This window comes from Heliconius melpomene, chromosome 19 (assembly GCF_056956725.1).
Source record: "Heliconius melpomene rosina isolate 202511_hmr_F chromosome 19, ASM5695672v1, whole genome shotgun sequence".
Lineage (NCBI taxonomy): Eukaryota > Metazoa > Arthropoda > Insecta > Lepidoptera > Nymphalidae > Heliconius > Heliconius melpomene.
In genome coordinates, this window is record NC_140407.1 from 1,441,350 (window position 1) to 1,467,295 (window position 25,946).

General features: G+C 32.0%; 3 protein-coding genes across 3 annotated transcripts; 2 read left to right on the forward strand and 1 right to left on the reverse strand.

Moving 5' to 3' along the window:
• The first annotated feature begins 12,602 nt into the window (after positions 1–12,602).
• On the forward strand, positions 12,603–13,571 carry hkb (zinc finger transcription factor huckebein). The gene has a single exon (XM_085203905.1). It carries the CDS (start codon positions 12,603–12,605, stop codon positions 13,569–13,571), a length of 969 nt encoding a protein of 322 aa, XP_085060031.1.
• Positions 13,572–19,916: 6,345 nt separating this feature from the next.
• On the reverse strand, positions 19,917–21,440 carry LOC146528246 (uncharacterized). Its single transcript, XM_085202786.1, has 2 exons — positions 21,356–21,440; positions 19,917–20,938 (listed from the first exon to the last, which is right to left on the reverse strand). The coding sequence occupies exons 1-2, from the start codon at positions 21,438–21,440 to the stop codon at positions 20,004–20,006; spliced, it is 1,020 nt and encodes a 339-aa protein (XP_085058912.1). The 3' UTR covers positions 19,917–20,003.
• A 708-nt stretch (positions 21,441–22,148) lies between these two features.
• LOC146528247 (uncharacterized) lies at positions 22,149–25,945 on the forward strand. The gene is made up of 4 exons (XM_085202559.1): positions 22,149–22,244; positions 24,009–24,152; positions 24,932–25,085; positions 25,780–25,945. Exons 1-4 carry the CDS (start codon positions 22,149–22,151, stop codon positions 25,836–25,838), a joined length of 453 nt encoding a protein of 150 aa, XP_085058685.1. The 3' UTR covers positions 25,839–25,945.
• Position 25,946: the final 1 nt, after the last annotated feature.

A 25,946-nucleotide genomic window follows, 5' to 3' on the forward strand; every position in this document is an offset into this window, starting at 1 on the left:
TTTATAAAAGAAATAGTTTATATTATATGAAGGTTTATTATTTATAATTACAAGATGATTTAAAGGCAGTCGTAGGCGTAGTAGGATAAATTGTCTGTGATCGTGATGGTTTTAGATTCGATTATCGCCTAGGGGTTTTTGTTTCTCCGCTCCTATAGGTATAACGTGGCAATCAGGTTCGCCACCGAACGCGGTAAGATTATGGGTCTAACATTGGTTGGAAAGTGAGTAACGTAGTGTCTTATTATTACCTACGACTGTGATTTACTTTACCAAATATCTTCTTATATATTTTTATTTCGTACTAATTCATCTCATTGCGATGCTCTTAACAGTATCTAAGCCATGGCAAAACGCCAACGACGTGACCTTTTAACCTTTGACACAAAATAAATGCGAACAAGGAACGCCGCGCCGCGCCACTTTCTAAGATTTTAATTTAATGATAAATTACTTCTAAATCGTCATTGTCCTGAAGTAAAATATTTACTGATTTAAAGTTTTAGAGTATAATTTAGAGGGAACCTGGGAACCTAGTGCTAAAATTCCGTTCTCATTAAGGCACTTTCGTTCCCCACTTTTTGCCGATTTGCCGAACCATTACCAGAGCGAGGAAATGAAAATATTAAATATATCATTCTGCCGAGTGAAAATCGACCCACAACCATCACGTTTACAGTAACAGACTTGTGTGCTCCTGCGCTATGACGGCCTCAAATAGTATTTTTATTCTATAAAATAATGTTAATGGTTGTAGGACCATCGAATTTTTATTTATTTTACGCTTTATTATACCTGTAATAGGGTAAGCAGAGGGAACAAGTTTTATAATTTTTTTTTGTATCACATAAACAATTTCTAACTAGAAACTTATAAAAATCTGACAAGAATGTTTATTTGTAAAATATATGTGGTACGAAGTTATAGTAGTAGTGAGTTTCCATTTATGACGAAATTCAAATATTATGTTTATGGTATACCTTTTTTTTGTTGTATTTAATTAAATTGAATATGTTTTGTTGGAATAACAACTAATAGTAATATTTTACCGCCATCTACTACACTTGCCAAAGCTGTCATAAATATGATACAACTTTGCAATATAATTTCAGCGGTAGATGGCGTGACTTGTGTTAGCAAATTAATATAAAATATTAATGGCAACAGAGTATAAAATTGAATGTGACTATTATATACTTTTCCCATATAAATACATAAAAAAGTGTAATATAATTATTAACCTTTTAATTTCAGTTCGAAAGAAAGATCAGAATAGCCTATTAACACTTTGTGACCTGTGTTTTGATAGGCGTAGATATAAAACTTTTATTATGAACAAATATTGTATTGAAGAATTATTTTATAACCGCATACTATATTATAATTTAGTTGGCTTGTATCGCAATAAGTTAAACTTTTTAGTTTATTGAAATATCATTTTTTAAATTTTATTTGTAGGTACTGTAAATACTTATTTATATAACAAAGTATAAACGCCCTTTTGATAGCGTCCACTTAAAAGCTTATTTTTGTTTGTACATGTAAATGATAGATTTGAATCAGTTTTAGTTTGATAGCTCCACAAGTTCTCGAAAACAGGAGACTAGATTGGTCCAGTTTCGTGCCTCCAATAGAAAAAGAATTAAATAATTTAAAAAAAGAATCAGTGTCAAACTCAGATAACACGATAAAGTTGACTCTTTCAAAACTTTCACTCGCTATCTAAAACAAAAGGGAGGTGCGTGAGGAACGCAGTGTCTGAACACTAAGTTCCCTCAGCCGGCCCGACGACATACGGGATACAGTGAGATGCAAAAAAAAATATGTGATAATATAACAAAAAAAGAAGTAACGCTTACTTCCCATGATAACATTTTAAAAGTGACAATGTGTTATATGTACTGAGTTAAATAAATGGGGAGTTTTTGGGTGTCGTTCGAAATTCACATAAGTACCTAAGTGTATGGGTGTGCCGTAACAGATGCGGTTTGTACGATTAGTTTTATTATTGCATTTCATTTCCCTTATTGGGGTGCTTCTCTTTGTACGTACAGATAAAAAAAACAAATGGCTACGAATGTTGATATAATTAATGAAATTATTATATTTTAATTTTAAAATATTATTATATTGGAGAAATTCAGTAATTTAAAAATGCTTGACGCATTTTCCCGTATCAGCATTTCCCGTAGTAGGTTACCAGAAACCTACTGTCAAGACCATGTAGAGTCGATGTGGATTTTCAATTAGGTGCTTGTTGCTTCTCTCAGTGAAGCTTCACGCTGTAACCTAGTGTTAAGACACTTCGTGCACTTTTTGCCTAATTCTGGAGGCATTGCGTGCAGTACCGGATCTCAACGCCGCGATTTGCCTATACACCAGAGCGAAGAAATGGAAATATAAATTTTAAATAAATATTTAATTTGCTCGATTGGGGATCGAACCCACAACTCACACTTTGTGCTTCCGCGCTACGACTGACCTTGTTTTAATCAAATATTATTTGGTTCCTAATAAAGATATAATTGTGTACTCATATAATCAAAAATATTAATATAAAAGTAAAATTAAATCTTAAAGTAAAAGTGTTGTAACAGTAAATCCTCTAAAATTGTTATACGAAAACGAAAATATAAAAAAAAACACATCTTCACACCTGTCTTCAACAAAACAATAACCGATACTAAGTGATCGGCTTACAAAACAAAAACCCGTAAACATTGTACTCTTCAAGTGTCAAACACTTAAGGAGACATAATACTTCTAAATCCTAACCCAATTTTGAGCGTCACCCAAAAAAAAAGTACAATTCCATTGTAAAATTACAAATTTACTATTATATTTTGCAAATATCTTATTTAGTAAGCTATAAGGTTTAATTTTTAATAATTTTATAGTAAATTTAAAATGGTATTTCTTTTGAAAACCGTTGACTTATGTCAATGGCAGCCTTATTGTTGTTATCCACAATGGCTAATGCACTCACGAGCTTTTCAACAGAGCTATCTGTACTAAGTACTCTATACGTCATTTATTCTCGTAAAACTATTACTATTTCTTATTATAATAGTTATAAAGGATATTTTGGCGTAAATATAAGTTAGGTGAAAGGTAATTTGTTTGGTTAGCGTTGAAAGTAATTGAATATTTGACTTCGGTAATCGTGTGACGGGGCGATGCGGTGTGACGAATCCGACATCATACTTGTATGGTGAAAAATTATTTGTAATTATAATTCTCTTACATTATATTTTAGAAGAGAGTTTTGTAACTTATAATATTTTTATTTTTAAAATCTACATTCAGGTTCTTTAAGTAGTCTCTCTCTGTATTCATTTCATTGTGTTTGAGGATCCTGGTCAGCATCAAAGTCGCATCAGAGCGGATGATCTTGATGACGATCTCTTTAACTGAATGGTCCTGATGCAGTACGACTCTCGACCTTTTATCTTAAGTATGTCCACTCAAAGCAGCTTAATAACATTAAATAAGCTAAGTTGGAGGAGAGAGCGACCTACAGAAAAACTTCATTTTATCTTCTTCCTCTTGTTTTACCAATCTTCGCTTCGCCTCGTTAGGTTAACTAGCTAGTTATTATTAGCAATCTACAAACAATTTCACAAGTACGTCACTATAGTGTCAATTTAATCAATTTATATCAGACAATATACAGCTCGAAACTATACTATAGATTCTACTATAGATTATTAAAACAATTTAGCATATAAATATCTTGAGGAGTGCAAGGAAGCACTACGAGATTCCAGAACTACAGAAAGTGTTAGAGTTAGAGTTTAAAATCGTAGATATCCAAAGTTGCGGGACGTAGCTCATTCACCCTATGCTATAACCGCGGAACCTAAGAGTTTTTCAACCACCAACGTCTCTACATATTATAACGTTGGCCCGTGTCAGAGTTTCCTAGCAGATGCGCGACACCATTGTCATGTGGCCACATGTGACAGTCGCCGACGTTTATATAATTTATATTATAGCTATAGCTATCTTGCTATGTAATAAAATCAAAGGAGCCATCTTTTTTGCTATAATATGAGATTTTTATAGCTTTTATTTTTCTTTGTACTTCACTTAAACAATATTAAATAATGTACCAGGAAAATTATGGAAATATATTACTTTGTTCTATAATTACGGTTTATTTTAGACAAATCACTATTTAAACTCGATCGATATAAATAATAACAATATTATGTGCAAAAATATGTTTAAAAAAATTACCTAAATTATTTAAAACTTCAATTTTGTACCAATGCCTCTCAAATAATAAATGCTACTTAGTTACTTAACGCGATCCAAGATTGCGTGGTTTCTCTCCTCAATCTCTAAGAATACTTCAAAGAAATATTAAAAATCATTTAATTTAATTCATTTCTAGTATGTAATGCGAAAAAAGTGCATCAAATCCAGTCGCTTCTCAAGGACTATAGCATCAATCTTTATATAAATATTATAAAAGAATAACAAATGGTATTTCACAATGGAGTGTAGCGGCGCGGAAATGTGCTGACCGCCGCGCCGCCGCACGTGTTTAGAGGGAGTCTGGGATTTATAGCTTATATTTCGTTTTAAAAATGTTATAGGAATATTGTTAATTCCACAGAGGCGCAGTATTGCAGTGTCCACGCTATGGTTGCAGATTTGATTTTCACTCGGAGGATTATATATAAATTATATTATTATCATTCATTCAATATCATTTTCCAGATTTCGTATGAGAAAACGCTGTAAAGGACTAAGTTAATTTTTAATCGCAAAGCTTTTTTTCAATTTTTTCTTTAAATAATATATTAGCTTATGTTTAAATGGAAATACCTTAAAAACAATATATCAAATGTAGAATTTAAATAATATAGCCTTAGGTATTTGATACTCGCAATTTGACCGCATGAACTACATTTTATTTTAATTATTTTCTGCCGAATTCTGAATGCATTGCAAGTTGAGTGGTAGAACTTAATGCCGCATTTTGCCTCGTTACCACAGTGAAAATATAAATATTTTATTTCCTCGATTGGGAATCGAACTTACAACCGTCGTTACAACCTTACTCACAGGCCCATGAGCTATTATTTTTATGGTATAACATTACAAATATTTGATATTCTCCGCTACAATTACTAATAAAATAATCTTTTAGATTTTAAAATATTTGATACTGTTTTATTCAATTTATTCTTAGACTCACTTCAAAGGGTTAACGGGCTATCCATCTCAATATATCGCGAAGCTTTTAAACATTAGAGGCTCTGTTGTTGCCACCAAAATATACGATGATTGATCGCGGCATTTATTCTTGCAGATTTATTTAGCGAAGTAACTTTTTTATGAAAATATTATAAGATTAATATTATTTAATCGCCATTAATATAAATATAATGTTATTATTTAAACTTATACAGTAGTTATAGTCCATGATCTTCGACTATTGCTTATTTAAAGTAACTTCATTTATATCGAGAAAATGTTTAAAAAAACGAAATATTTTACTTTATATGACTTATTAATTACAACATTCTGTTTTCATTCTCCTTTTTTCCCAATGTATGGGTATTGCGATAGACGGAACCCACTCAACACTTCAATTCGGCACATCTAAAGGACAATTTAGGCATTACATTTTTTTTTTCTAACGGCAAATAATATTTGATATTCTAGTATTAGATATATATTTAAGGCATTTATATATAGTAGGTAGATATTAACCTTCATCTCAAATTTCTCTGTCTATTACTAAAAACCATACTAAAATTGCGTAGCTAAAAAGCTTGAGCCAGATATCTATGGGAAGCGATTTTATTTAAAGATAACAAACAATAATTTGAAACGTGAAATTTTCAATGTCATTTAAACATTTTAAATAGATACATGTCACAAGTGGCCACGTAACGTCGGTATAACCCTTATCCACAATTCACGCTTGACTTTTCCGCAATGAGATGACATCTGTAAAGGTGCGAATATTACACAAACAAACACACAAAGGCACCGCGCCCCGCCCCCGCGGTACTTGAGTACATTAGTTGGAGAATACATCTTGATAGTTTGTAAGACATTAAATGTCTCGTTTCAAGATATTTTTTTAATGTAAGTGTATGGATGTAATTCTTTTATTAGAATGCACCCAAAAAAAGTATAGTTTTCAGGTCATCAGGCAGCTCATTTCAAGTAACTTTATTATGAGACGTGAGTTTGGGGTATTTATAAATTAGAATCAAAATATAGAGAAGAATTTCCTATTTTCACATATATGAACAGTAAATTATGACGCAAACGCTATGTCTCCAGAATATAATAAAATGACACCGAAATGATTTTGCTATGTATATTATATTAGCTTGAATTGAGACATACTATGAATCGTAATATTCCTAAATATTTTTTTACCTAAGTAGTCTTAGTAAGTAACGTTGATTTCCTTTTAAATGAGAGTAAAATAAATAAATAAATCACAAGGCTAGATACAGGATGAGAATAGATAAAAACAAAAACTTATAAGATTCAAGTATCTAGAATATTATTCCCAATACACAGGTACAAGACGGCACATTAAAGTGAACAACAAACGTGCCGAAAAATAAAAATGAAGCTACCATGTATTTAAATGCCAGATCTATAACCATCCGTCAATATTAACATTGTACCACGTTACTTATATAATGAAAGGAAACAAGAATTTTACGGTGTGAGGTTTGTTTGTAACCAGCGTTGAAAGACGTCTCGATTTTGACTTAAAAATAACATGTCCGGAGCTGGACAGGCTTCCAATCTTTTTTAATTGCTCTATTATTTACTATCGTACGTGGTCAAATGGAAATAACTAAAACTTGTGTATGACACATGACACAAGCTAAATAGTAACAGAGCTAGTGTGTTAATTCCAAATGATAGACGTGACATAATATAACCTTATAGGTTATATTATGTCACGGTCATTATAGGCTATAGCCTATCCCCATAAATAGCATATTAACTATAAGAAGATTCGTTCAATTCAAACGAGTAGTTCCTGATTTCAGCGTTAAGTCTTCAACTCTTCAGCTGTATAATATTAGTATAGATAATAATTAATCAAATATAATTAGATATATTTGTATAACATTAAAAATATATATTAAAATAGACTTAATGAGTTAATTCCTTCCCACACACGATCTGCAAAGTTACGAAAGAATTTATGCCTACCACATAAATGTGAAAATTCTTGAATTTAGACATAACTTTCGTATCATATAAAAAAAAGCAATATTACAAATATCACTTTTTAAAGTAAGATATCACATTATAAATTCATCATAAACAAGTAAAACCGAACAAAGTCATTCTATAGAGTCATTCCCTCATCTCAAAGGAAAGTAGATGACGCGGAAAGCTTCAAGTAAGTAAATGCTTTGCAGTTTCACCGACAGACCGACAGACCGACAAAGTGACAAAGGTGTAAATTGGAGCGGTCAAGTATTGATGTGGCGAATCACTGTTGGGCCGACAATGTCGTATTGTTGCCTTAGAACGTATATAATAGTTTTATGTGTTCATTTTGAAATGTCACTTGTATCGTTTTTGTTTGTTGTTTTTTCTTTCATTTAAGAGGTTGTGGTGGTTCTGTGGGATAGCCTCTGGGTTTATACTTGACGGTTTTAGGTTCGATCCCCACTTGGGATAATATTTTTGTATGTTAATAGTCATACAAGAACGAATAAGAAACTTCTTGCTGTAAGATTGTAATTTTTTTTTACTGTTTTTGTCCGGGTACAGAACCCGCAACGTTGAGTTTCGTTACTCAACTCGTAATGTCTGGAATTCTGACGGAAAGCGGGGAATATAATGTCTTTTATAACAAAATTACTTTCACGGTTTTTCCGTGTAGCAGAGTGAGTACAAGGGACGTAGGTTGTGAAAGTCAGTTTGTTCCCCATGCACCGAGGAACTTTTGGACACAGCTTATTTATTCATTTATTAATTCATTAGGAAGCCAACAATGGTTACAAACATTTTTAAATATACGTCAACGTGGCAGCAGCAGCGGCTGACTGTAAGTATTATGATTGTGAGCTCCATCCTCACTGAGAGGAATTTAAAGGGAGGATTAAATTTAAGGGTATTCTTTTTTGCTTCACGCTGTATCCCCCACTTAGTAGCGTAGGCAGAGGGGACCTGAGAGCGCTATTCCACACTTAGGAAAGAAAAATATTTTTTAAAAAACGAGTCTTAGCAGTCAGAGCGCTTCGACGGTTTCAAAGAGGCGCGGGTTCAAATTAATCAAGTCAAAGTTCAATCATGTTTAAGAACTATATATTATATGTTTTCATTGTAGAAAATGTACAAAAATATCAATCTAACCAAAGTCAGTCAAATCGCTTGTTACATTTTCAAAATACAAAACCTTTCTATATGAAATTTGTCTTTACTATAAACATTTTTATCGTCACTTAACTCCAGTTTTCCCTTCCATTGCAAATCAAAGTAAAAATAATAATTCCAGTAACCGATACGAGGGGAGAAGGCTCCTCCCACTGACCCGGGCCCCCTCGTGTTGCGGTGACATTACTGTTTAAATCAATTAAGTGGCGAGCTTGGCTTGTAACACTTACTTTTAAATCTCTTTTACTTAAAAAAAACAAAAATATATATTTTAAAAAGATTTTATTTCTGTTATAAGTTCATTCTTTTAGAGCTAATCTAGTCTGGAACGGCCTGGTTATATTGGGTCTAAAAGCTTGGGTCTAATGTCTAAAGCGAGCTAATATAACAAAATTACTATGTATAAGCTAAGCTAAGTGCGCCAGCGTCAGGGTCTTAACGCGACAGTTGTAGGTTCAATTTCCACATGCATGAACAAACATTGAACATTAAAATAAAGGTCTAACTAAGAAAGAGTGGTAAGAAGGCAAGGTGAAGTCTTCAGTTGACTGTCGATGACACCAGAGGAAGGTCACCTAAAATATGTAAGGCGTGTAGAGCTTATTGAAGAGGTGGACGAAGAGAAAGCGGTATGGAGTGACCGTAGCGTTTGGTGAGCACCACGTTTGCTCTGGCTACCCCGCAAGGGATGGAGCGTGAAAGTAAAGTCTAACTGAGCAAATACAGTCCAATGAATTTATTGCCATTAAGCAGAAAGGAAATTATAACATTTAAAATAGACAACTTACATAACTGCTGTTAATTTAATTTATTCAATTGAATGTTTCTTAATTACAGAAGCACAATAACTTCAAGTGAAACTTGTACTAGCGTCACAATATTTCTATGAAATCTACATAAGTTACGTTCTTACAATATTATTCGACGCGTACATAAAAAGCACACGGCGTCCGTCTGTCTGCGCCATCAATGAAGATATCGAGGACAATGAGTTGTCAGCCTTTTTAAATTTATAGCGTATTTTGTTCTAAACTAACATGGATGTGGTCAAATGTAGACCACACAGAATATCGCGAAATTTATACAGTCTGTTCACTTTTGATACTATCTATTATTAAAATAGTAGTGTAATTCATAGTAGCCAGATACTATTTAAGTATTACATCTTATAAAGATGCAATATTCGATTTTATAAGAGTCATTTAGAACGCTTAGAATTTACAATTATAAAAAACAATAAGAAAGTAAATTATGACATTGATTTAAATATATTTTCACTCTACATTCCGCATATAGCAAAACATTGGAAAACTAGAGTTAAGACACTTCACTCTCCACGCACCAACATTGACCCAAACCCAAATCAACACCGCGCTTTATTTACAACAGAATACTACAAACAGATAGACGGACCGCCTCCTACGCTACGCATTTTATTTTCATAAATTGAACAGCCTGTATAACTTTACGTTGCCCATTGATAAAACTCAGGCATTTCTCGACAAGCGTAATAATCGACAAGTACAATACTATAAGAAAAAACATGCGAAGCTTATAAAGTTGTCACGCTTTTAGGAAATTCCTTTAAATCTTATTGAAATACACTAAACTTTGTGTTTGGAAGATTTATATGATTTTTATATAGAAATTAGAAGTTACTACGACTCAACTCCATTAAAATCGAATTCTTGAATGGGCAGGTTTTATTTTTTGAATAATATGATGAAAAAGTCCACTTTTACTATTGAAAATTTTTTCATTTATTTTATAAGTATCAAACTGTACATAATAAAGCTACTTATTAAATGACACATATTTAAATGTAATTAATATATGGTGATGGTGGTAAATAATTCTTTACTGTTTTTGTCCGGTATAATCTCAATAAAAGAAGATAAGAAATATTAAAATGTTATTACGCTTTTAAAATATTACCTAAGACAACACGATTTTGAGCGCTTTTTTGTACAACAGGGTAGACAGAGGTTCTCTCATTTCATTTAGGTGCTGAGTGGTGGAACTTAACTGAAATAATTGATAAATAAAAAAAAATCTAAAATGCTTTACACCTGTCAAAATCTATATTTAACATAGTTTCTTAATATTAGAAGACAATATGTTCTCTTTTTGACTTTACGCAAAATATTGTACTTCTTTATTCTCCTCTATGTGTGGATAAAACCAAACACCTCAGCGTTAATATACAACTCTTGTTTCTTTATTAATGCTGAGCTTCAAGTTCAAGTCAATCTAGTAGGTTCCCTCTGCCTACCGTGCTATGTGGTACGGTACGAAGCTGAGAAAAAGATATTTAGACCTAAAGCAAAAGTTGCGTAACTGACAAAATACGGTAGGTATTCTCTTGCATACGACTGTCTTCTTCACTTACATCAAGGAGTATTTTAGTCATGAAATATATATTCATAGATTTTAAAAGTCATTTTATAACGGAATCAAAAATATTAAATTGTATAACGGCATATCGATCACTCAGGCCCGCAGTATAAAGGCGTGCTCAAAAAACATCAAAATCCTCAAAATTAAAAAGTCAAAATCTTGATGTATCGACCTTTAGAATTAGCCCACTTGTACTTCAGTTGATGACCTCGTATAAAAAAAAATATTATAGCATAGGTATGCAATTCACTGCATATTTATAAGTTTAACATTTTTAATTTACAAGGATTCCTGTTCATGGTTCCAATCAAGGGTTTCCTGAATTTAGGAGAAAGTGACATAGAAGTGTCTAATGGGAACGGGGACTGGGGTATCTTAACATTAGGTTCCCAGGTTCACTCTGTCTACCTCGCTATGTACGGGATACAGCGTAGAGCTAAAAATAAATAAAACTATCGTATTTTACATTACAAGTCATGAACTAATGCTTGTTAGCTTTTCAGTGTTTAAATAACTGCTAATATCAAATACTCACTAATTTATAATATGTGAAAAATTTGTGGTTTAATATGTTCAGCCTCAGTCCACATTTAATTAGTAAATATAACGACCGATATAAATATATTTTTTTAACAAAATAACGTAAAATATTAAAAAAATATATATTTTCAAATAAAAAAATTGCATTAACTCTATGAAAACGCTGGCAATCAATCCATCATGTGACACCAAAAATTGACAGATCGCACCAAATCCACGATTCTTTGGGAAACTGTCCAAATGTATCAAAGCTACGCAATCAACTCCATTGTATTTGAATAATATCTACTTGTTTAGATTGATGCTTTCGATCAAATTTAGCGGACTTTTTGCGATAAACCAGGAAATGTTTGTTATTGTATCTAACAAACTCAACTTTGAACGAAATTGTTAAACTATTGTGCTGTTTGAGTGATTTATTAGAATAAAAAATCTAAACGCTTGGACTGTATTAATTTAATATTTTATACAAAAAATAACTGAGGCCTTCGTAGCATAGTTACCTAGCATCTGACTAAACCTAAACACAACGGTTGTGGGTTAGATTACCACTTTGGAGAAAGAATTGTTTTATTTTCTTATTCTTGTATCCAGTTTCGAATATTATGTTGAAATTGTCACTATTAATTAATGTAATGACTCTAAAAAATGTGTTTTTTTTAAATTAATGTAACGATTTAGTATCGTTTGCTACAACGTATAATATACTGCTTAAAATTTATTTATCTTAAAAATAAATTCGTAATATTGATCATGGTCACAATGGGTCTCTATATATTCGCAGTGTGCATCGCGTGTATGTAGCACATAAATCCAGAACCGCAACAATCGAAACCATTAAAACAAACACGCTAGCAGCTGCGAGGGCCGCGGCCACTCGAGCATGGCGCTCTGCCCCCAAGCCCGCCTCCGGACGACGCACAAAAATCAACATAAATAACATTACACACCCCTATCTCAAAGATACACGACTTAACATACAAAAGAGCAACACTACAATGGAAAAAAACAAAAAAATATATTCTATGTGTATAGATATAGAGATGACAATTCTAGTAAAGGCCTTTGAGTGATACGCCAAAAAGTTTAAGTCAAATATAAGTGTGCAACAATTGAAAAATATTTCGTCTCTTTCATTCATTCAATGGTATCGGTTATCCCTCTACTTTTGGGCGCTTTTATTAAATTTATTGTTAAAGAAATGTATATAAAAGTTGTTGAAACGAGAAAGGGTCCCAGTCTGCCACTTGATCGTGTGTGAGATCATCCTAATAGTTTTCACGAAAATGTTATCTGTACAACAAAATTATTCAAGACTTTTTAGGCCTTGGGATGTGAGTGATGACAAAAATGGAGAACAAAGTAAAATTTGTGATAAAAGTAAATTAAAAGCCACCGATCTAAAGAAAACAAAAGACGAGAAACGTGAGAGTCGTCTGAGAAAAATACGCGGTATATTTAAGAAAACCGACAGTAATAATTACCAAGATGACACTGTATCTACAACCACTTTAGATAACGAAGACGATAAACATACAAAAGTGGAAATTCAACAATCTGTAGACATTTCGGATTCACCAGTAGCAAGTTTAAGTTTGTGTTGCGACAGATTACTTGAAGAACCAAGAAACACTATCAAAAAAGAAAAGGCCTCAGAAGCCCAGAAAAATCCATTGGAAGCTCCGCCTCAGCCTCAGCATATGTTTCCACCAAACACTCTACCACCAAATATGTATAGTCACAATTATATTTCCGAATATTTGTCAACGGATATTGCTACTACACTCGGCGTGCCTCCAACTGACCCTCTCTTACTAGAATCACTAGCGCAAGGATATGCCATGGAACTAGAATACGCTAGAATATTACATCAAGAAAATGAAGCAAAACTGTTAAATGCACGAAAGCAGAGACCAAAGAAGTATAAATGTCCACATTGTCAAGTTGGATTCTCTAACAACGGTCAACTAAAAGGTCATATTCGGATCCACACTGGAGAAAGACCGTATAAATGTGACGAAAAGAATTGCGGAAAGAGTTTCACGAGGAATGAAGAGTTGACCAGACATAAGAGGATACATTCAGGAGTGCGACCGTATCCTTGTCCTACTTGTGGCAAGAAGTTCGGACGAAGAGATCATTTGAAGAAACATACTAGAACACATTACCTTCAAGCCGAACGTATGATGCCTGTATTTGTGCCTTTGTCCGCGGTACCACATGTTAGCGGATTTCCCTATCTATACGGATATTAAAAAAATAAGATGAATTTAATTATTTATTAGGCTGTTTAAATTGTGACTTTTGTACGTATATTTAAAGAAAAGAAATGGAAAACAATAATTTTGATAGAACAAATTATTTAGCAATAATTGTATTTTTGTAAATAGGAACGTGTGCAACAATATTTTTACAATCAGAGAATTTGAGGAATAAATTTTATATTATAAAATTACATTTTGTTTTACTTTAGCCACATCTTAACATGGTACAAGTATAATTGATATAATTAAAAGAATTTAGGTGGCATACTTCAATATAATTTTGCTAAGATTTTATTTTGGCACACATGACTATCGGAATCCGCTTTATTTTTTTACATATTTATTTCGTTAATAACAATTAAGATCGCAAAGATATCTAACTTAATTTAAAACTTGTTTAAAGAAAATAATTATTTATCTATCTTAATAACATTACACCTAGGATGTTTAGAAGAATTCCTTGGTTATAAATAAAAGTTTTAAAAATATTACTGAGTCAGTGTTCTTTATAATTATTTTTTACCAGACAACAATTATGTGGGAAACTTAGTAAAGTTGGCAAAGTTCCGAGCACTTATTAAAAAGTTACAGCTTTATCACCGTGTAAAAGTTTTGAATTGAAAATTGCTGCAAGTACACGCGGTTAGTTGCTCTAGGAAAGTAGTTTTTTGCATTTTGAGTTTTGTTAATGTAGAAACATTTATATTGATAAAATAATATATGAAATAATATTACTTTAATTTAGGGGCCACCATAACGCATAGTTCCAGTGTTTGACTCCATAACGAATATAGGTTCAATTCTCAACTGTGGAAAATTAGTTATACTCATTTCCTGGCTTTGTTAACCAGACAAAATGCGGCGTTGAGTCCCGTCACTCAGCACATGTTTCCAAACTAAACGAACTTAAACTTAAGAAGATTTCATTTCTGTTTCATATATCAAAGAAAAAAATATTCTATCAGTTTATATTATCGGGTATTTCGAACGACGCCATTTTGACGCAACCATAGCGTATTTACAAAGTAGGTATAACTGACACACACAATGATCGTTGCTCATCCCCAATTCAGGAATTGTGTGCTTATATTAAAGTTATCTACACTGGTAAAAAGTAAGATCACAAAAAAAGCAAAAACATTTTTTTTACTTTCACGCTGATTCCCGCATATAGCATGGCAGGCAAAGGGAACCTTGTGTTAAGACACGCCGTTTCCCACTTTCCGCCGAATTTTTGAATATAGTTTTTGAGAGGCGAAACTCCACGATGTTCTTTTATCTTCTAGACATGGTAAAATTATTTAATTATACTCATACCCTGAGTAGAGATTGAATCCACAACCATTGCGTTCACAATCAGTCGCTGTACCATTGCATCACGGCCTAACTTATTTATTACTCAAAATTATATCAGAGTAGGCGATTGAATCTTTCTGTTAAGACACTCTGTTCCTCATTTCACATGCCAAACTGGCGGTACTCAATACCAGAGAGAGGAGATGGAAATTTAAATATAAATAAATAAATTCCTCGTGCGGAGATCGAACCCACTACTAGTCGCGTTTCAGTCACACACTTATGCCCCTCGCCACGACTGGCCTCTACTTATTACTTTACTTTCATATAAATATTACCTACTAACTGAATGTACAATTTTGAAATATCTTTATATTAAGGGCAAGATCAATTTATCTGTATAAAAACTCTATGGAGCTCATTGTAGACATCGATACATCATCCAAGGAAAAAAATTACGCAAGTAAAATTGTAGTTTAAGAACGGACTTCCGGTCATATGTGAATGCGAACAGACAAACAATTAGCTGTTGTTAAATATTTTGACTCTCCGCTTTGTGACACACTTGTGATTTAAAAAGATTTTTGAGAAATTTAAAGGCATTATGTGTTATACAATGATGTTGTATAATTAATTGTAATACGATTATTGACAGTTTTATAGGTGTGAGCCGTTAATTTTTACGTTATATGAGATTTTTTTCTGCGTATACCTACTAGGATAGGCGAAGAGAATTTAGTATCAAAACAGTCCACTTTTCCGTGTTAGAAAAGGAAAATAATTCAATTAAAGAAAATTAATATAATTCTTACAATTCTCATTCACGATGGTTAAATGGGTGTTTGTCTATTTATTAAACTAAGCGAAATCAATTCTCATTCATATATTATTAATCATATACCTACTAGGTGAATATATATAATAGTTATTGAAATTTATACAAATTTGTTACTACAAACGTCTCAGATATACAATCTTAGATATACCAATGCATTACAATCGTGATAAAATAATAGCTACTGCTATACAAACTTCATATAAAATATTTGTCACAAATCTCACTCGCTACCTAATTACAATTAAATTTAAACGCCCTTTAAGAAGATAATAAATAGCTTAATATAGCTGTTCAGACATTTTCCCACGTATCGACATTGCGCATTATTTGGCAGAACTCGGAAGTCCATGACTAGCACACAGCATGACTCCCTTATTTGTCACTTAGTAATCTATATATATAAAAGGACTTGTCCTCACTGACTGAGGTAAGACGCACGTACAGCCGTAACCGCTGTGCGTAGAAACGTGGAATTTAGACAAAAGTTTACTTTCGTAATCTGGACATCCACTAAGAAGGGATTTTGAAAAATTTTAACCCTAAAGGGGTGAAATAGGGGTTCAAAGTTTGTATGGAAAAAATTTTAAATCGGCACCGATTTTTATAAAATTTTTAATTTAGACTCTTAAAAATATTTCATTGAACATGTGTTTCATGGTTTTCTAGAATTCATCCCCTAAGGGTGCAAATAAGGGGTTGAAAGTTTGTATGGAAAAATCTTTAAATCGCCACCAATTTTTATAAAATTTGAAATTTAGACTCTTAAAAACTCTCGCGTCCGCTAGTGTTTTATAAGTCTGCAAATTTTAACTGCCGTTATAATATACGTACAATATGGTCAAAAAGTCGCGGCCGCCCTGGAAATGGGTACATAGATTTTAAGATATTACTGATATTAAAAAATATCAGTAAAAATAATTTTTATATTAGCGAAAATAATTTATTTTATTTAAAGCTGTACCACTTATTTTTCTTCATTCTTGCCTTACTACAGAACTATATAAAACAGATTCTCACATAAAAAAAATATCCTAAAAAGTGGTCACTGCGAAACAGGGTGTGACCGAGTTCGACCTAAAAAACAACTTTTTTGCCAACTTACATGCCAGTATGGGAAAATACTAAAAACTCTTTTCAAGATTAACCCGCCTACGAATTATACAAATTCGTTGAATAGAAAATTTATAGCGCTTATCGGATTTATTGGTTTGTTCTTAATAAAAAATAATTTTTCGGACCCTTTTGGGCAGGTGAGTCGACGGCTGAATGAACTTTTTTCCTAATATTAATGATGCAGAGTAAACATTTATTGTTTGCTTTACATTTTTTCTGAAATTCATTCATAATTTTATTGTGTATTTCGAATAAGCGTTAGACAAATAGTCGCTCTAAGCTTTTTTGGTTTATACAGCAAAATTCTGATGTTGATGGTTGAAATATGAACTTAAAATATTAATTTATTAGAGCTAAGATTTTTTTAGTTTAACGCTGTATCCCTCACATAGGGTAAGCAGAGGGAACCTGGGAACCTAGTGTTAAAATACTCCGTTCCCATTAAGACAGTTATTTTTTATACATTTGTTAGACATATTTTAAAATTTAGGTACTATGAACTACTACTTTACCGTGTCTTAAATATGGTAAAAATATATCCTTAATAACACTTTATACATACCCATATATATTATCCAGACTCAAGTTTGTTTTAATTATTTTATTATTATTTAATAAGAAACACTTAATTATTATATTTTATTTAGTGTAAAATATAAAGTCTCATGATCATAAATTAGTCTTTACAACTGTCCATGGGAACTTCGCTCAGGTGGGTCATCACGCCTACGCTTTCAGCGTTATTACCTGCTTCTGTGCGGCTACTTGTTGTAGGATAACCACAATTTACACATATTGAGATTTCTTATTTTTATTTTATATAAGTATACGATGTGGAATATCTGTGCGATTTGAAAAGTTATTTAAGTAATTAGAAACCATCTTTATAAAGCTTTATTTTTGTATTTACATTTATTTGTCGTTTACTACAACGGCTACAAAAGGTTATTTTAATTTGTCTATATGATGATAAAACATAATATGATTGTTATAGGTATATAGTATTTAAATTTAATATTTATAAGCAGAATATTAATAGTAGGTAGTAGGTACACCCTACGCTAGTACAATCCTAAGCATTGCATTTACGATACAAATAGTGCTATTTAGAGCGGTCATTACGCTTCAAAAGCCATTCATGCCTCAAAACTTTAAAAAAAGTTACAATTTTATTCTCACGGGGCCATTATAAGTGGATTTTTGAGCAAATTCGTTACAGCGCAGGTTGCAGATATCAATTGCGCGCGCTTTTTGACATTGACATTCGGACAGGTTTTTTTTTCATTTTTTAAAAATGATCGATTCGATCCAATTTTTGTGTTTGTTTAGTCGACCTTTTTGACTTTTGCCACTTGTGAACACAGCTTTAGAGACTCCCACACTATATTTTTGTAACGTTTTTAAATTTCCATTGATAAAAATATTTATTAGACGAATCTTGTAACGCAAAAGTTTTGTCATACAATTATATTTCATTATTTTAAGGCATTTCTCATATGTAATTTTTAATACAATAAAAAAATATTTTTCTCCCACAATTATAAGACTTACTTTGTCAACAGAAAATAAAAATAATGTATTTTAATTTAATTACAAATGGCGTCATTTCCCATCCGAAATCGGAAGAGAGAAACAAAATGGCGACCACCCATCGAGATATTTGTCACTACGCTAATGATCACAGTGCTGCGGTTTTATTGTTATTTTTATACCACAAATCGATCTATTAGCGTAAGTTACGTAAATGCAAAAGGTATAAGTATAGTGTATAGTGCGATTTGGGTAACAAAATATTTAGAATAGACCTACGATTAATGATTTTACAATTGAATATTCACGGATAAATGTATTTTTTTTCTAAAGGAAGAATAGGGAACGAAGTGATACAAAATGTGAGAAAATTACTTATTAAATATATTTTTAAAAGCGATGTAACCATCGCATGTGTGCAATTACTTTTACTTTTTTAAAATGTTCCTACTTATATAGTAGGAACATTTTTTTATCGAAGCGGATAAAACGCGTCTATGCAACGGACACAAATAGACAATACCTACAAAAGTATTCCCGATATATAATCTTTGGAGGTATGATCAATTTCTATTTACTCAATTTATATACAGTGACAATTAAATACCAATTTTTATTTATAGTTTTTGCTATAAATTAAATAAATTATTTACCTCTATTTATTGTTTCAATTTCAATGCTAAATAATATATTTTTATAGTTTGAGAAGAAACTAAGCATAAAACCAGACAATGGTTATAATCACTGTCTAATCAGTAATTATTCAAACTGAAAAAATCGAGATATTTAACGCAAAATACATATATGTACAATGTACGTACTTATAACAAAAATAAATACTAAATATCATAATTGCCATAAACAATAAAAAAAGTACTTCAAAATTCAATTGTAAGTTAAATATTTTAATATATTAAATTAAAATCACCAAACTAGTTGACAGCGTTCTATAAATCAATCGTCAACGATCCCTTTTGCTTTTGTTGCGAATGTGACCCCTTGCACAATAACTGCGGTTAGTCGTTAGTGCAGAGAGTCGAGACCACACAGGGGTGCTGCGTAGATATGTAATAAATATATTGAAGCTTAATACAGTTATACGAAGTAAAAAAAAATTTTATTTCTTTGTATAATTATTATTTTTTTTAGCTTTACACTGTATCCTATATATAGCAGGGTAGGTGAAAAAAATCTAGTGGCAATACACTCCGTTCCCACGTACCTCCCAATTTTCGAGATATTGAGTGACTCAACTCCGCGCTTATTATTGTGTATAAGGCAACAGAAATAATTTATTCCCTAAGGTGGGACTCGAACCTACAACCGTATAGCACGTATAGTATACCTCACATTACTTAATTTTTAAATATTTTTTTTATTATTATAATTTTTATTTATTATTTTTCTATAAAATTTCTTCATACATCGTCCTCTGTTTATTGTAGATTATGGTGAAGACACGAAGCAGAAAAATGAGGATCGGAGCCATAACCAACACAAAAAAAAACTATATATTTTCATTCCTCTTAAATAAAACAAAATTATGAAAATATCTTCTTACATTTTTATTAAAATCAACATAATATTTATTCAACTAATATAATTTATTTAACTTCTAAGTAATTACCATGTACGTACACAAAAAATTAAAACTCATCATGTTTACCCTCTTTTATATAGCTTATGTATTCGTCCAAAAGTTTCTTTACCTCGATACTTTGCGAATCTTCTTCATTCAGATCATTCACATGATCTTTTAACATTTGTAAGATTTTTGCAGCTTGTAATTTGCCATAATAACTTCTTAAACAAAACGGTTTTATATTTTTCAGTAGATGATATATAGTGGGTTCAATTTCAAAATCGTTTCTTTTGGATATTATTGCAAAAACATTCAAAAGTCCATTACACAAAGCCGGAGTGGAAATTTTATCGATAAAGCCTATATTTTCATATAATTTTACAGTTTCAAAGTCGTTTTTGTCTTTCTGAGATTTGCTGCGTGTTGACAGATGTTCTTCTAATATATTATTAAACAGAACTAACAAGTTATAAACTAGTGATGTGTCTAATTTTGTAACTTGATCGTAAAACAATTCTAGACCATTTAATTTCATAAGACGAGCCTGTATTTTAGGGTTATTTGGCAACCATTTGTTAATTATATTTACTGCATGAGTTTTAAGAAAATTATTGTCTTTCTTAAATATATCTAAAAGTTTATCCATTATGTATGGTGGTAATAATTCGTTTGTAGTAACTGGGGCTACGTCAAACAAAGTTTTCAATAAAACTAGGAGTTGCTTTTTCAAAGGATCATGCTTAATATTTGTTATCGAGCTTACAGTTTCATCTATTTCTTTATTATTAAGAATTTTATAGGCATCGTGAGACGTTTTCAATGAATCAATGAGATTAGTAATTTTTTCTGTTATTTTTTTATATAATTCTTCTATACGATCTTTTGGGACGTCTCTATCATATTTATCCGCCAGTGTAGCTAGTTGTTTAATTTCTTCTATATTTTTATCGATGTCTTTAGTTTCATAATTTGTTTGATAATTACTTGATTCTATTGAATCTGAAATCAATAACTAAATTTTATGTGCAGCACAGCACAAGACAAATATAAAAAAGTACAGTCGAATTGATAACCTCCTTTTCTTGAGTCGGTTAAAGAAAATTATTACAAAAAACATTGAATTCGAGGCCAGTGGCGCAGGGGCACAAGCGACAGGTTGTTGGTTCGATTCCCACTCGAGGAAACTAAATACTTTATATTCTCATATCTTGGTTTCGCTGATGGTGAGGGAAAGTTGGGTTCCGCCACTCAATGACGACAAGACAAGACACTGTGTGTCTCGAGAATTCGGTGGAAAGTGGGAAACAGAGTTTTTTAACAGGTTTCATCTGCCTACCCAGCAAAAAAAATAATTAATTAATTAAATAATTATATTAAAAATATTATTAGACACTTCGTATTTCGTATTTAAATTACCTTCAATTCCAACACTACCTTCCATTACCTCTTCTGCTAATGACGATCCTACAATTAGATAAACTAGAAGTAAACTGTAAATCATTCTTATCTACTAAGCCTCACAATAATATGTTAACTATTTCACGGTTTAAAACCACTACAGGACAGTTCGACAGTTCTTTGACAGTATTATATTTTTCAATGTAAGAAACGAAAGGCCAGTAATATTTGTTTAAATATTAAGATATTGATGAAAAAAAAAATGTTTCTAATAAACCCTTGTAAGTACAATCATATTTTATTTAATATTTTTTAGGTAGGTAGAATGATAGAACAAGCAATCACTGTATTCTGAGAATTACACTTCTTTCTTCTTTTATTTTAAGACTGTTATTAGACTTTACGCTGCACTTTGTATATTGCTCGATCTGGAAAAGTTTTAGTACAAATATAAATTTTGGTACCAATATCATTGGAACTCATAGGTTTTGTTTTAAGTATATGTTAACACGTATCTAGAGATGCCTGCTTTAGATTTGATCAGATTTGTTCGTGTAAAAGATTTTTTTTATTTTTATGGTTAATTTTTTGTTACTAAAATTTCTAGATTATTCTGGTACCAGGAGAGACCACCGTGTCTGTTCCAACGTTTAGATCAACCTTCTACAATAAACATACAATATAAGTGTTTGCATTAAATTTACAATAAATTTCTAAACGAAAAGAAGAAATATAAAATTATACATATGTATGTCAAACTGTGATCTAAATTGAAGTTTAAAAGACTAAAATATTAGTATCGGTATTTCATATGGATGACCTGGCAATTTTAACTTTATGTGAGGATAAAACATGTTGCTGCCTTTCTCTGCGTAGCACCGCCGTCCTAATATCTGCAGTTAGTTTTGTAAGTATCACCTACATCCTATCCTATCCTATATCTTATAAAACAAAGTCGCTTTTCGTGTCTGTCTGAACTTTCTAACTCTTCTTCTTTTAAACCACCCAACGGATTTTTATGCGGTTTTCACCATTAGGTCGAGTATTTCTCAGGGAAGGTTTATATATAGTTTATTATTTGTACATTCTTATATAAATTAACATAAATACGATAAATGTCTCTAAAGTCCTACCCGTTGAGACACTTTCGCGCATGCGCTGCTTTAATGGTAAGTACTACATGAAAAAAATGTACTGGAGTATTGTTCCTCTTAATAAGATCTACAAAAAAGTGCGCGACAGCATATTTTTATCTTTTAAGAATAACGTGTAGTGATCATATTTCTGTCTAAAAATTGTAATTTTAATATATTTTTTATTGTGAGGGATATTTTTCCATAATGGTATTAATCCTTATTCTTTAAAATACTTTATTAATTTTCTACGTTAAACGAAGATAAAATTTGCTTTTTACACTATTTCGAAATTGCGAATAGTATTAGAGAAAAACGCATTTAATTGTGGACACATCCCGCCGTTGACACATCAGCTGTGCTGACTCAAGTTTTACTTATCCCTTACTCTCAGCATATAAATAAGTATATTAGTTACGTTGGCCATTTAATGTAGATCAAAACTGTCTTTTACTGATTTTTTATTTTAATAAGTACTTTAGAAGTTGTTACAATATCAAAACATCCTTGCTGCGAAACGCGCCCCGCGACGTTTTGCTTATACAAGCGCGTCATGAGCAGTTATCGGTGGTTCAGTGGTAGAATGCTCGCCTGCCACGCGGGCCCGGGTTCGATTCCCGGCCAATGCATTCTATTTAATTTTCCTCACAGGTGGCCACGTAGTGCTTGCTTTTCATCAGGGGCAGAATACCCTCTTCAGCATTAATCACAAGCTCGAAAAAAAAACCCGCCCGCTATAGAGGCATAGCAACGAAGATTTAGATGCGTTTGCACGTATTGGATAATTGGAGTTGAATGTATTATTTCAGCGCGATATATTTGGTTTCATATTTTTTGTAGTAGTTATTAGTAGGTAGGCTTTTATAATTTCTTCCGTTTAAAAATAGTAATTTAACTATCTAAAAATAGTCATTTAAAAATAAATTAAAAGTACTTGAACAGATTTAAAATTACGGTACCTACTAAGAAATCCTTGCTGTGTAAAACAATTGGAAAATCCTTATTGAAACTACGAAAATGCGGGTTGCATTAGAGTTTAATTAATTTTCACATTATCTTAAGTGCTTTGCAAACATACATTATATGAATAATCCAGTAGTAAAAGCGGGCGAAGCCGCAAGGGGGTCGCTAGTTTACTATATAGTGGCTTTGATCCACACTCGGGGGAATTAATATTTTAATTTCTTCGCGCTGGTGTTAAGGAAAACAGAATGAATAAAATATGTAATTGAATAAAATATGTAATATAAAAATATGAATGAAATAAAATCTTCGTAATATGCTTTTACCATTAATATTAAATTTCCAAAATAATTTGTACTTATCGCGTCGTTAGTAGGTATAAATTTGTCATTTACCCATTTATTTCGTCAAGAAGCACTGCTAAATAACAAATAATAAAATGTAGTGACTATTACGTAAATATCTCTCACTCACACGTCGGGGAAACAAAAATAGGTAATAGGTATAGAACCTACAACCATCACGTCACATCAGTCAGAGACTTCTTAAGCCACGTATTACAATTTTTTTTTCAGATAAGCTGTCTTTTAGATGTTTTAATCAGCGATTCAAATATAGATGACGGTTCTGTTATGAAAGAATATGTAGAGACATTGAAGACGCTGTTGCTCACTCTGTTTCAGATGGCCAACATGTTACTTTTGCTTGGTTGTATTTTCGTAAGTTCTTGTATATTACGTACATAGCACCCGGCAGAGGGAACCTGGGAGCCTCGTGTTAAGACACTGCGTTCCCAATTACACACTTCCATTTTTCTAGTTTTCGCCGAATTCTGGAGGCATTGTGTTTGAGTGGCGGAACTCAACGCCGGGCTTTCATTTTCCTTTTTTGAGTGGGAATCGAACTCACAACCTGGTGCGTTTACAGTCGTACGCTTGTGCCCCTGCGCCAAGATTGCTCTCACGTTTCTTACGTTTACAATTCTATTAAAAGATTTCATTTTTACATGATATTCCACATAAAGGAAAAAAAATGTTAGAATGACACATAAATATTTTATTATAAAATTTGAACGTACCACGAATCCGGCTTTGTGTGTCGATGCGTCAAAATTCTTGTAAACAAATAAGTCATAAATTATTAAATTTTATTTGCCCCGATGGGAGAAAATCTAACATTTTAAGTAAAGTTTTTCCTATAATAATAAGAATTCTCGTATATTGAGACTCCTCAACTACACTACGAGAAATGCGTTGGTGTGCTTCGACACTGATCGACATAGTTTTGCGTGTAAATCCGAATCGACAAAAATATTAACTTTAAGACCTATCCGCTTTCAAATCAGAGATCGACCTTAATGGTACTCCACAACAAATTATCGATTGATAATATTTAATCGTTAATTGCAATTAAAAATCGTCTAACTCTGATTTTATCGACCACATCTACTTTTGTTAAAAGAAGTAGCCATAGCTTTATTTAATTTAAAATGTTACAGGAAAATGCATTATTAATACAAGTGTATATCTGGTATATGCTGGGGTTTATAGTGATAGGATTCATCTCGGCCATACTTGAATTCTGTCTCCGTACTAAAGTTGAAGGCAAGTGGAGCTTCGCAACTTTTGTACCTGACGTTATATTCTTATTTGGTAAATTTTTCAATAATCTATTGTAGATTGTATTTTCAGTTCAGTTAATTCCCCTATAACAGCAAGTATAGAAAACTTATTCACTTTGCTCAATCTCCACGATACATTTGGAATTATGGGGCGTTTTGTATTACTAGGCCACATATTTTTAAACTGCTGTTCCACACGGAAAGCAAAATTACTTATTTAGAAAACGTATAAAATTTGATCGTAGTAGGATTTGACCCGCACCTCTTGGAAACCCTCCAAGTGGTCAGAGCACTAAGCCATACGTTCTCATCAAACTACGTCAAAATTCTGTTACCGTCTCGTAAGTTTTGTAAGGGCGCGCATAAGAATTTTGACGTAGCTCTTTGAGAACGTATGGCTTAGTGGACCTCTTGCACGATTTCCAAGAAAGAAATGCGGGTTCAACTTCCGCCATGTTCAAACTTTTATACGTTTTCTAAATAAGTAAATAGTTATAAAAATTTTGTACTTTTGATTGTTAGTAAATTTACCTCTATAGGTCTAGGCATACTTAAGAGATGTTGCGTGTTGGGTGCCTAAAACCAACTCAGCTCTTGGACTCCCCAAAGGAGAACGAAAATATTTTAAACATAAACATTCTGTCAAAACGAAATTGTATATATTGGATATAACTTACTAAGTATGTACTTATATTTTTTTATATAATTTAATTATAATATTTCAGTGTTATTTCGATGTCTGTCTCTGGTGGATGATTACAAAAAGCACATGGATAACGATTGAGTAAAGTTTATGTGTTTCATAATAAAAATAAAAAAAAACAATATTGACCTTGTTATATTGTATAAAATATCATCATTTAAATTCACTTTAAAGATCAATTTTATTAAT

Bases quoted from the DNA above. Each gene is read 5' to 3' on its own strand.
- hkb (XM_085203905.1), top strand. From the start codon at position 12,603: ATGTTATCTGTACAACAAAATTATTCAAGACTTTTTAGGCCTTGGGAT.
- LOC146528246 (XM_085202786.1), bottom strand. From the start codon at position 21,440: ATGATTTACAGTTTACTTCTAGTTTATCTAATTGTAGGATCGTCATTA. The intron at 20,939-21,355 runs GTAATTTAAATA...TATTGATTTCAG, and splicing joins AGGTAGTGTTGGAATTGAAG to ATTCAATAGAATCAAGTAAT.
- LOC146528247 (XM_085202559.1), top strand. From the start codon at position 22,149: ATGGATGACCTGGCAATTTTAACTTTATGTGAGGATAAAACATGTTGC. The intron at 22,245-24,008 runs GTAAGTATCACC...TTTTTTTTTCAG, and splicing joins TAATATCTGCAGTTAGTTTT to ATAAGCTGTCTTTTAGATGT. The intron at 25,086-25,779 runs GTAAATTTTTCA...ATAATATTTCAG, and splicing joins TGACGTTATATTCTTATTTG to TGTTATTTCGATGTCTGTCT.